Genomic DNA, 12,995 nt, shown 5'->3' on the forward strand with positions numbered 1-12,995 from the left:
GCACCCCACTGGAAACAGCCTTCCAGTCGCAAAAACACCCGTCGACTATTACCCTTTGCTTCCTGCCACTGAGCCAATTTTGGATCCAATTTGCCACTTTCTCTTAGATCCCATGGGCCTTTAATTTTGTGACCAATCTGCTATGTGGGACCTTGTCAAAAGCCTTGCTAAAATCCATGTAGACTACATCAATTACGCTACCCTCATCGATCGTCCTTGTCACCTCCTCGAAAAATTCAATCAGGTTAGTCAGACACGACCTCTCCTTAACAAATCCATGCTGACTGTCCTTGATTACTCCATGCCTTTCTAAGTGACGATTTATCCTGTCCCTCAGAATTGATTCCAATAATTTGCCCACCACCAAGGTTAGACTGACTGGCCTATAATTACTCGGTCTATCCCTTTCTCCCTTTTTAAACAACGGTACAACGTTAGCAATCCTCCAGCACCATGCCTGTATCCAGTGAAGTTTGGAAAATGATTGTTAAAGTCTCCGCTATTTCCTCCCTGGTTTCTTTTAACAGCCTGGGATACATTTCATCTGGCCCTGGTGATTTATCCACTTTCAAAGATGCTAATCCCCTTAATACTTCCTCTCTCACTATGTCGAGCCCATCCAATATTTCACATTCCTCCTCCTTAACTTCAATCCCTGTAACATCCCTCTCCTTTGTGAAGACAGATGCAAAGCTTATCCGCCTTATTTCCTATGCTCCTTGCATTGAGGTAAATACATTTAAGGACTGCCAAATTCCTCTGTTGTTTGTTTTCTAACCTTCGTTCCCTCTGCCTTCCAGACTCACTCAATAATTTTCTGCCTTCCATTTCTAGTCCTGACTTTATCCCATCTGAATCCACACTCAGGTTCCCATCTCCCTGCCAAGCTAGTTTAAACCCTCCCCGATAGCACTAGCAAACCTCCCTGCAAGGATATTGGTCCTGGCCCTGTTGAGGTGCAACCCCTCCAGCTTGTACAGGTCCCACCTCCCCCAGAACCGGTCCCAATGCCCCAGGAATCTAAAGCCCCTCCCCCTTACACCACCTTTGCAGCCACACATTCATCTGCCCAATCCTCCTGTTTCTATTCTCACTGGCGCATGGCACTGGGGGAAATCTGGAGATTACTGCCTTTGAGGTCCTGCTTTTTAATCTTTTTCCTAACTCCTTAAAATCTGCGTGCAGGACCTCATCCCTCTTTCTACCTATGTCTACATGGATTTTAGCAAGACATTTGACAAGGTCCCACATGGCAGACTGGTCAAAAAAGTACAAGCCCATGGGATCCAAGGGAGAGTGGCAAGTTGGTTCCAAAATTGGCTCAGTGGCAGAAAGCATAGGGTAATGGTTGACTGGTGTTTTTGTGACTTTAAGGCTGATTCCAGTGGGGTTCTGCAGGGCTCAGTACTAGGTCCCTTGTTTTTTGTGATATATATTAATGATTTGGATTTAAATGTAGGGAGCATGATTAAGAAGTTTGCAGATGATACAAAAATTGGCCGTGTGATTGATAGTGAGGAGGAAAGCTATAGACTGCAGGAAGATAGCAATGGACTGAAGTCAATGGGAATCAGGGGGAAAACTCTCCAGTGGCTGGAGTCATACCTAGCACAAAGGAAGATGGTAGTGGTTGTTGGAGGCCAATCATCTCAGCCCCAGGGCATTGCTGCAGGAGTTCCTCAGGGCAGTGTCCTAGGCCCAACCATCTTCAGCTGCTTCATCAATGACCTTCCCTCCATCATAAGGTCAGAAATGGGGATGTTCGCTGATGACTGCACAGTGTTCAGTTCCATTCGCAACCCCTCAGATAATGAAGCAGTCCGAGCCCGCATGCAGCAAGACCTGGACAACATCCAGGCTTGGGCTGATAAGTGGCAAGTAACATTCGCGCCAGATAAGTGCCAGGCAATGACCATCTCCAACAAGAGAGAGTCTAACCACCTCCCCTTGACATTCAACGGCATTACCATCGCCGAATCCCCCACCATCAACATCCTGGGGGTCACCATTGACCAGAAACTTAACTGGACCAGCCATATAAATACTGTGGCTACAAGAGCAGGTCAGAGGCTGGGTATTCTGCGGCGAGTGACTCACCTCCTGACTCCCCAAAGCCTTTCCACCATCTACAAGGCACAAGTCAGGAGTGTGATGGAATACTCTCCACTTGCCTGGATGAGTGCAGCTCCAACAACACTCAAGAAGCTCGACACCATCCAAGATAAAGCAGCCCGCTTGATTGGCACCCCATCCACCACACTAAACATTCACTCCCTTCACCACCGGCGCCCTGTGGCTGCAGTGTGCACCATCCACAGGATGCACTGCAGCAACTCGCCAAGGCTTCTTCGACAGCACCTCCCAAACCCGCGACCTCTACCACCTAGAAGGACAAGGGCAGCAGGCGCATGGGAACGACACCACCTGCACGTTCCCCTCCAAGTCACACACCATCCCGACTTGGAAATATATCGCCATTCCTTCATTGTCGCTGGGTCAAAATCCTGGAACTCCCTTCCTAACAGCACTGTGGGAGAACCGTCACCACACGGACTGCAGCGGTTCAAGAAGGCGGCTCACCACCACCTTCTCGAGGGCAATTAGGGATGGGCAATAAATGCCGGCATTGCCAGCGACGCCCACATCCCGTGAACGAATAAAAAAAAAAGGTGGGCAGGAAAGTGGCAAATGGAATTCAATCTGAAGAAATGTGAGGTAATGCATTTGGGGAGGGCAAACAAGGCAAGGAAGTGCACAATAAATGGGAGGTGTAGAGGAAGGGAGGGACCTTGGAGTGCATGTCTACAGATTCATGAAGGTAATAGGACAGGTTGATAAGGTGGTTAAGAAGGCATATGGAATACTTTCCTTTATTAGGCGAGGCATAGAATATAAGAGCATGGAGGTTATGCTAGAACTGTATAAAACACTATTTAGGCCACAGCTTGAGTACTGTGTACAGCTCTGGTCACCATATTACAGGAAGGATGTAATTGCACTGGAGAGGGTACAGAGGAGATTTACGAGGATGTTGCCAGGGCTGGAGAATTTTAGCTATGAGGAAAGATTGGATAGGCTGGGGTTGTTCTCTTTGGAATAGAGGAAGCTGAGGAGTGATTTAATTGGGGTGTACAAAATTATGAGGGGCCTAGATAGAGTGGACAGGAAGGACCTATTTCCCTTGGCAGAGAGGTCAATAACCAGGGGGCATAGATTTAAAGTAATTGGTAGAAGAATTAGAGGGGTGCTGAGGAAAAAATTGTTCACCCAGAGCGTGAAGGGGTCTGGAACTCACTGCCTGAAAGGATGGCAGAGGCAGAAACCCTCAACTCATTTAAAAAGTACCTGGATGTGCACCTGAAGTGCTGTGACCTACAAAGCTACGGACCAAGTGCTGGAAAATGCAATTAGGCTGGGTGGCTGATTTTCAGCCAGCACGGATATGATGGGCCGAATGGCCTCCATCTGTACCGTAAATTTTCTCTGATTCTATGAGTCCTATTTCTGTGAGAAATGTTTAATTTTGTAGATATAGTTCGGGGTAATGTTCATCTTCACCACCTGGGCTGTAATCTGAGAACAGATCACCTGCTCGTTGTAGAACCTGCCCAATTTTCCTTCCATCAATGGAGTGAAAATCGGGCGAGTTCTATAAAGGGCAGACGATCCACTCTGCAAAGTTAGTGCCCAGGGGATGAAATTGAAAATTACCCCACTTGACATCTTTATACACTCGTTTGCCTTATTGCTGCAAAGAAAAAACTGGGGAAATCTGCCTACCAGTAACTTGTTGATGCCAATCATTTTACCTCAGATAACGTGACCCTTTAACACTCAGGTGCAATTAGCCCTAGAGTCACTGCCTCCTTTAATATACCGTCACACGCCTCTGCTGCAGTCGGATTTAAAATGTTCTCAAAGCATGAATTAATGTTAGCACTACCGTAAAGTGCAGTGAACAGTCGGGTGCATCCGTGAGGAGCAGTCTCCTGTGAGAAATAGAAGCAGTTTAAACCTGATAAACACTCGTTCTCGGAGACATGGAATGCTAGGATGAAAGTTCTGTGTAGCTCAAAATTTCTACATTGCTTTTTAGTAAAATTAAGAAGTTAGAATTTATTTGACCTCAACCTAATTTATCACTGCAAGGTGAACAAGTCCATATTGGGAGACCTAATTGAAGGGCCAAGGCCCAAGATTGAAAAGAGTAGAAGAGAAGATGGCGTATAAATTTGTTTCGGGTAGCGTAAACCGAGCAATAGCAAATCGGCAGCCCGTTTTGCACTCCTCTTGATTTTTTTATGGAAATGAAAATCGGGACGAGTGCGAAACGGGTTGGCAATTTGCTATCATCGATTTTTTGTGAAGAAATGAGACCCCGATGAAGCCTTTCCGATGAGACATAAATCCGAGGCCCCGTCTGCCCTCTCAGGTCGACATAAAAGATCCCACAGAACTATTCAAAGAGCAGGGGAGTTCTCCCCGGTGACCTGGCCAACATTAATCCCTCAACCAACACCTAAAACAGATGATGTGGTCAATTATTTCATTGCTGTTTGTGGGAGCTTGCTGTGCGCATATTGGCTGCTGGGTTTCCTATATCACAACAGTGACTACACTTGAAAAGTTTAAAGTTTGCCAAAAAAAAGCAAAATGTACCCTTTGCCTATCACAATGAACCCTTTCTGGCTTTGCAGCTAATTTCCTCCCATTATAGTTTCACTTTTAATACCTGACCAAGTGTTTCTTTTTTGTTTTTACAGGAAGTGTGTACAGAGAATGTACCGGAAATGGAACATGGGCCTCTAGAATCAATTACTCCCACTGTGAGCCCATCTTAGAGGAGAAGGTTAGTCTTGTCTACTAGTTATGAAATGTCATTGTTAATTGTAGCAATGTGTTTCACCTCAGCCCATATGTATCTGTTTTTTTTTGTGTGAGGATACATATCCTTCTTGTCACTTTATCCTCCAGATCACCTGCAGGCCATGCACCAACATTTACTGCTAAGGATTGGGCTGGGGGACCTGCTCCCAAGCTGCATCTAACCCACTCTTGAGCTGACTGCCAACAGAAGAGAAGCTCAGTGCTCAATTCTCCCTCCAGTTCACCCCCCCACCCCCAGCCCTCAACTTTTCCATCTCATTGCAGAAGGGCTGAGATCAATGACTTATTGATGAGCAGAGTGGTGAGCACGAACCAACATCTCATGCACCTTTGCTGGAAATACATGATCTTCCCCTCATTTTAGCCATTGCAGCCCTCATACAAGGGCACCTAATGGATCTTTCATGATCTGTTTGATCTTCCTGCATATCTTCTTGTGAGGAAGCATGGTCTCTGAGGACCCAGGTTGAAGGATCATTCATAGGAACGCAGGAATTGCTAGATGAAAAGGTCCATCCAGTTCTACCATCCTGGTAGTTGCATGATACGACAATGATGCTGTTGTTGACTAATGATAGCAATCAATCTCTATCAATTAGTCTACAACAGACCCAAACATGAGGCACGGAAAACCCCAGTAGTGGAGAGCTTTGGGAACCATAGGTCCAATGTCACCTGCTCCTCCCAAACGTGCAACACTTCCTACCTGTCGTCTCAAATTACTTATGTACTGTATCCCAACATGGTATCTTCTGAAAGAAATCTATCTAATGATATCAGTCTATCAAGAGTAGGTGCGTCGTTCAAAAGGGAAGCTGAGCATTTGACAAATACTTTTGACCCTTGCAGGCTATCTTACCTCCATGAATGTATGTGTATGTGTATGGTGTATGTGCCAGTACGTGTCTGAGACGAAGTCCCTTGGGCATCACAATGTGAGGTGTAGCTGCTGTTTAAAGGTCACACCCGATGTTTCTTGATGTGTTTACTGTTGAAATGATGGGTCAGAACAGAAATAATATGAAGAACAGACTTTTAGCTTGAAGAGTTCATTAAATAGTATTTAAAAATGAGGTAGACACAATATGAATTAAGATGATGCAGCATGTAACGCTCATAATATCGAAGAGCTTGTGACCTTCTCTCAAAGCAGCAAAAAAAAAGTCATTGGTTCGGTTGTTGCTGCTGGTGTAGCTTCAGGACCCATTTTAATTGGCTGGCTTAAGTTGCCAGTTCAGTGGTGATTGTGTGGTTGCTAGGGAAACATTGCTATTTTCTGTGGGATATTGCTCTTGGGCATGGGCGAGTGGAATGCAACTGTTATATTTTAAACAATTAGCATGTTTTGCTTTGTTCATATAGGGCACAGAACTAGTCTCGTGAAGAAAAAAAAATCAGAGCTCATTTCATCAGCCGAACAGTGCAGCTGATGGTATGAGCAAAGGATGTAGTTACAAGCAGCCATGTGGTATCAATATCTTCCCAAGTGAAGAAGACTCAAGAGTATCAAAGTCAGATCAGAGTTTGGTCCAAGCCTCACAAGGCGGGATATCAGGAGATGTTGCTCTGTACGGCATTGGTCCGACCTCATCTGGATTACTTTGTGTAGTTTTGATTACCAATTATAGGAAGAATTTTACTTCCCTTGAGAGTTTGTAGGGGCATGTAAGCAAGATGATTCCAGGTATCAAGAATCTAATAATGAGAAAAGGTTATGGAAGTTGGGCTTGTTTGCTTTGGAAAATAGAAGATTGTGAATGAGCTAACTGAAGATTGCAGGATTATAGAATCATAGAATCATGCAGCACAGAAGGAGGCCATTCGGCCGTTGACACTGTTTCTGTGGGGTTTGTTTTGAAGTTACAGGAGAACCCCAGCAAAAGTTCTATCGCATTATTTTTATCTTATCATAATTTGGCGTTGACATGCTGCATTTATATAACACATGTAGGATATATCGAGTTTGAAAAAGTGACTACTTTGTCATTTTTATAACCCAGGAAAATCAGTGGAAGCTGTTATTTTTGGTAGCACTGTGCAGTTAAAACTGTACAACTATTTTTACCACCCGAGTACTATTAAGATTAATTGACATTTAGATTATTATGTTGTTCAATGAGACTTTTTCTTGGTTTTGTTGCCAACTCTCATTAAGGAAGTTTTATCACATTAAAGGAGCTCTATAAATGTAAGTGTTGTTCATTCCATTATGCGTATTGCATAAGACTGAGGAATTTTGGCTGTGTATTCTCTTGTAGTGTTCCAATTTTAGCAGTGCTACTTTGTTATTGCTTCTCAGACCATTCTTCCGGAGTTCCTCTTAAGTGTCATCTTGGCTCAGTTAGTAGCAAGCTTGTCTCTGAGTCAGAAGGTTGTGGGTTTAAGCTTCACACTAGGCTGACACTTCAGTGTTGCACTGATAGAATGCTGTGTTGTTAGAGGTGCTCTTTTTACGATGAGATGCCAAGCTGAGATGCTGTCTACCTGCTCTGCTAGATGTATTCTGGCCAATATTCTGCCCTCAAACAACAGGACCAAAAACAGAATAAACTGGTCATTCATTAATTTACTGTTTGTGTGACCTTGCTGTGTGAAAGTTGGCTGATGTATTTGCTTACGTAACAATAGTGATGTCACTTCAAAAGTAATCTATTACTTTTGGCAAAAAAACAACTGTCTTTTTTACAGCAGGGTGGCTTTTCTCGACCACTTCAGAGGGCATTAAGAGTCAACCATGAAGTGTGTGATCGGAGTCACATGCAGGCCACACCAACATGGGTATAGGTTCCCCTCCCTGAAAGACATTAGTGAAATCCAGTTGGATTTTTATGTCAATCTGACATTTTTCATGCTCATTGTTTCTGGTGCAAGCCCACAAATCAGCACATTTATTGAATTCAGTTTCACCATTTGCCAGCTCACAACCATAATCACTACATCTAGTGTGTTTGAGGAACTCATTAATGGATGAAGTTTTGCTGTAATGTCTAATGGATTCTGGATGTGACCCCGACTGAAGATTGTATACTTTCAGCCAAATGGACCCTTACCAGAATGTAACTAAACATGCTCAATGTACTATGTTAAGGATATAGGGGTCGATTTTCAACTTGCTACCCGGGCGTAAAACTGGTCTTGCAGATTGGCCACCTTGATTTCATTGAATTCACTGGAAATTACAATCAGGCTGTTTCTATATCGGGCGGTCGATCCGCATCATCAGATTTACACCCAGGCAGCAAGTTGAAAGTCTACCCTATCTAGTTACAATTAACGTGTATTGTGGTGCGAGTGGGGGAAAAGGGGAAATGGACTTGATTCCAAATCTAGATAATAGGCATTTTTTCTCCAAGTATCTAAAAAAAAAGGTTTCAACAGGTTCCGAAGCATAGAAAACTGATGGGCTTCATGAATTTCCATTTATAGGCACATCCTCTTTATTTTACACAGCCCCAAGAGTTGTGCCTAAAAATATATTTTTGTTGCAGGTTGACCCAGCATTGGCCCAGAATTTGCTGTAGTCGGTCAATGATTGGCACCTGCCATTCATTAGACTTGCCCTTGCCCGTTTAATCTCCATGATATTTTGCACTGCAAGTTGCAGGAAGTGTGAGAGGGAAATGGTGCGGCACCCTCTACAGGGCATCTGGGATCTGCGTTAACAGGGCAAACAACTGCGTATCTCCTTAATCAATCAGATTGAAGAATTGTGAAATTAACAGCGCACGGACTAAGAAGGAAGTGTAAATTAGAATGGTGAATTCAATGTCCAATCAGGTACTGAAAGAGAAGGAAAGAAAGATTGGATTTAGAGAGAGAGAAAAAAAAAAGAGACCGAAAGAAAAAAGTAAAAAAATTTAATTTTAAATTACTTTTTAAAAATCTCCAACAACTGAAGCCTGAACGATTGAGACTCCACAATTGTAATAACTAACTTTCTGCAGCGAGTTGAGTTCATATCTACCATGCAAGTACAGGAATTTCACACTGTTCAATGCATTTCAATGGTGAGTCAGACAGTGAGATGCTGTTTACGCGAAGCTAACAGCGGAGCAGCGCATCGCGGACAGCAACTTTCAGATTTTTGCGTTTAACCGCGCATCTGCCCTCGCCTGAAGTTGCTGTGCGATTTGCGCATAAATAACGGTGAGCGCCATTAGCCTCACCGTTATTTTGACAGCAAATTCTGGGCCATTGTGTTTAAGGAACTTGTTTATAGAGCTGCCTCAATACTTTTCAGATGCAGACTGGCTGTGGGCCTCCAACAGACCTTTTCTGCTTTGTGTCCCTCACTGAGCTGTAATTGGTTATTATCTAATCAGTAATGCCCAAAAATGGGACTGGGGAGAAATGGAAAAGAGAAGAAAAAAAAATGGTGAGAAAAGAAAGCAACACAGAGTAGGAAAAGGGGGACAAGAGAGAGAACAAGGGACAAAAGGAGAGAGTGGATCAGGAAGAAGGGGAAAAGAGAGGCAATGGGGTGTGGGGAGCAAAAAGGAAAGGATTGACCAAAGAAGAGAGAGGGAAGAAAGGAAAGAAGAAATAGGAAAGGAGAAAAGGGTGAGGGAGGAGGAAGAAAGAGAGATAGAGAGAGAAAAAATTAAAGCCAAGAGAACAGCACCAGAAAATTTATAGGAAAACCAACAAGGAAATACGCTGAAACAAAGAGAAAAAAATCTTAGTTATCCAGAGTACAGTGGCGGTAATGTGATTTAATATTTATATCCTATCTAAATTATGGCATTTTAAGCTTTGAATCAGAGAACACTTCAGAGAGTTGTTATAACAGTTTTCCCATAATACTTCACTACACCTCGAGCCAATGCACAGATCAGACAGTGTAGCATCACTTAAAGGCAGAATTAGTGTTCGCCCATTGCTATACAACTGACAGTTTCTAAATTACATTACCTGCTTGAGTGGGTTTTTCATTAAAATGAATCAAACTGAAAAGGAGAACATTGAGTTTTTATCACAGCTGGTTAGCCAGGCCTGAATAGTACATCTGAGCATATGTTGGTATTCCCACTATTGCAGCTAGTTAGATAGGCAGTGGTACTTTGTTTTCCTACATTTCAACAGTGACTACATTTCTAAAGTACTTCATTGGCTGTAAAGCACTTTGGGACATCCTGAGGTCGTGAAAGGCACAATATAAATATAAGTTTTTAGAAACAATAATCCGGGACAAACTTAATAGCCACTTGGACAAGTGGATTAACAAAGGAAAGCCAGCACGGATTTGTTAAAGGCAAATCATGTTTAACGAACTTAATTGAGTTTTTTGATGAGGTAACAGAGATGGTTGATGAGGTCATTGAGGCTGATGTGTATATGAACATTCAAAAGGCATTTGATAAAGTGCTGATTTGTGGCTTTCAAAAAGGAATTGGATAAATACTTGAAGGGAAAAAAATTGCAGGGCTACAGGGTAAGAGCAGGGATGGTCCCTGGCAATCGGGAAGAAGGGAGCTACTGATCAGGGCTTGGTGAAGAGGGCAGCAATTGGGAGAGAAGGAACTACGGATCAGGGCTTGGAGAAGAGGGCAGCAGTCGGGAGAGAAGGAGCTACAGATCGGGGCTTGGTGAAGAGGGAAGCAATCGGGAGAGAAGGAACTACAGATCGGGGCTTGGTGAAGAGGGCAGCAATCGGGAGGGAGGGAGCTACAGATCGGGGCTTGGTGAAGAGGGCAGCAATCGGGAGGGAGGGAGCTACAGATCGGGGCTTGGTGAAGAGGGCAGCAATCGGGAGAGAAGGAGCTACAGATCGGGGCTTGGTGAAGAGGGCAGCAATCGGGAGAGAAGGAGCTACAGATCGGGGCTTGGTGAAGAGGGCAGCAATCGGGAGAGAAGGAACTACAGATCGGGGCTTGGTGAAGAGGGCAGCAATCGGGAGGGAGGGAGCTACAGATCGGGGCTTGGTGAAGAGGGCAGCAATCGGGAGAGAAGGAACTACAGATCGGGGCTTGGTGAAGAGGGCAGCAATCGGGAGAGAAGGAACTACAGATCGGGGCTTGGTGAAGAGGGCAGCAATCGGGAGGGAGGGAGCTACAGATCGGGGCTTGGTGAAGAGGGCAGCAATCGGGAGGGAGGGAGCTACAGATCGGGGCTTGGTGAAGAGGGCAGCAATCGGGAGGGAGGGAGCTACAGATCGGGGCTTGGTGAAGAGGGCAGCAATCGGGAGGGAGGGAGCTACAGATCGGGGAAATAATTTCTCTCTATCTACCCTATTAAATCCTTTAATCATCTCAAACACTTCAATTCGATCATCCCTTAATATTCTACACTCAAGGGGGTGTAAGGCTAGTCGATGCAACCTGTCCTCATAATTTAACCCTTTTAGCCCTGGTATTATTCTGATGAATCTACGCTGCACTCCCTCCAAGACCAGTATATCCTTCCCGAGGTGCGGTGCTGAACGCAGTGCTCCAGATGCAGTCTAAACAAAGTTTTATACAACTGTAGCATAACTTCCACCCATTTGTATTCCAGCCCCTTTGAGACAAAGGCTAACATCCTATTAGCCTTTTTAATTATTTTCTGCACCTGTCCAGTACTTGGACCCCTAAATCTCTGCTCCTCCACAGTGGCTAGCTTCTTACTATTTAGAAAGTATTCTGATCTATTTTTCTTAGGTCCAAAGTGTATGACCTCACATTTCCTCACATTGAACTCCATCCACCACAGTTGTGCTCACTCGCTTAATCTATCGATGTCCCTTTGCTCCCATCTACATTGGTTACACTAGTTACTGTGCCACTTAACTTAGTGTCGTTAGACTGAATTCCAATCTGCTTGCTGTCCACCCCAAATGGCAATCCCGATGCAGTCCTACAGCAAGGTAAGTCCTCAAAGGGATTCATGATCACAGGCGGGACAAGGGGAGCCTGGGGCGGCAGCAACCCAGATTATCTTTGTGGGATCCAGAGGAGCACTCCTACATTTTAGGGGCCTTCACTTCTTGGCCGACTGAGCGGAGCATCCATGCCCAGTGGACCGTACAAATGGCTTTGGAGTCCTATCTATGTAATAGGACCCAGATTTAACTGGGTACCATAAGGCTACCATCCGAGTCAGGCGGGCACCTCAGCCGCCTATTAAACCATTGGCGGGAAGATGGCGGCAGGGCAAAAAAAAAGCGGTACGTCCACCATTTTGATTTCAACTCCAGTTGAAGATATCCTCATATATCAAATTATTTGCCAGGCTAAACCTAAATGTGCTTTAGGAAGCCACAGTGCCAACAAAGCCTTGTCATAACCATAGATGTCCAAATGATCTCAAGGTATCAGCCTGTAGCAGTAGTGGCCGGTTGCTTATGTTTGTCCTTAAGAACTGAGAACATACAGGTCAATTGAAGATACTTGAAATGACATTTAAATTAGCCATTCTCCACTTCTCTGTGTAATACAGAAGGAAGCTATTTAAATATTTACCTCATCTCCATAAATAAATGTACATATGACACAATTCATGTAGCACATCACAATCTGTCTCAAATAAAGGATGATAGAACTAGTCTCAACATGAAAGTAATTCCTTCTGACAGACATTATAAAGTTTTTTATAAATTGTTTGTGATTTGGATCACCCCCAAGAATATGATTGAGCTTGTCACAACTGTACTTGAGGGGCATCCTTAAGCACTAAGGTAAAAATCTGTCTTTTATCCATAAGGACTGGATATTTTTAGTGTTGCACATTGCTGATAGTAAATTGGAGACTTTTGAGTGGGTCTGGATTCAACTGAATTATGTTAGAGTCAAAAAGGATATCTGGGTTTGGGCAGAAGATATCACTAGGTTCAAACACTGTTCTTTCCACTCTTTCTTTGAACCAAGCCCAGTCTGATGGGATACAAATCTTCTCTTTGCAAGGATCCTAAATTAAATGGGTATGAGACAGTCTCAATATACCAGGAATTTGAATGCAGGAATTAGTTGGAAAATGGTCGGGAGTGGGCACCCAATGTGCACTCCCACCAGGAGCATGAATTGGTAAAATTGTCCCTCAAGTTCTAAGTGATTGTAGCTCACAGCATAAAGTTACACTTGATTCAGCACAAGGTGGCTCTAAATTGCTAGTTTCACTCAGCCTGGCCGTAGAAT

General features: G+C 44.0%; 1 protein-coding gene across 1 annotated transcript in view; it reads left to right on the top strand.

The window, feature by feature from the left end:
* LOC137311712 (corticotropin-releasing factor receptor 2-like) overlaps window positions 1-12,995 on the top strand; it is a 165,203-nt gene that overhangs the window by 74,468 nt on the left and 77,740 nt on the right. Inside the window, exon 3 of the mRNA XM_067978757.1 lies at window positions 4,764-4,849. Within this exon, the coding sequence (XP_067834858.1) occupies window positions 4,764-4,849 (86 nt within the window). The remainder of the gene's footprint in view (window positions 1-4,763; window positions 4,850-12,995) is intronic.

Source organism: Heptranchias perlo, chromosome 3 (assembly GCF_035084215.1).
Source record: "Heptranchias perlo isolate sHepPer1 chromosome 3, sHepPer1.hap1, whole genome shotgun sequence".
NCBI classification, from domain to species: domain Eukaryota; kingdom Metazoa; phylum Chordata; class Chondrichthyes; order Hexanchiformes; family Hexanchidae; genus Heptranchias; species Heptranchias perlo.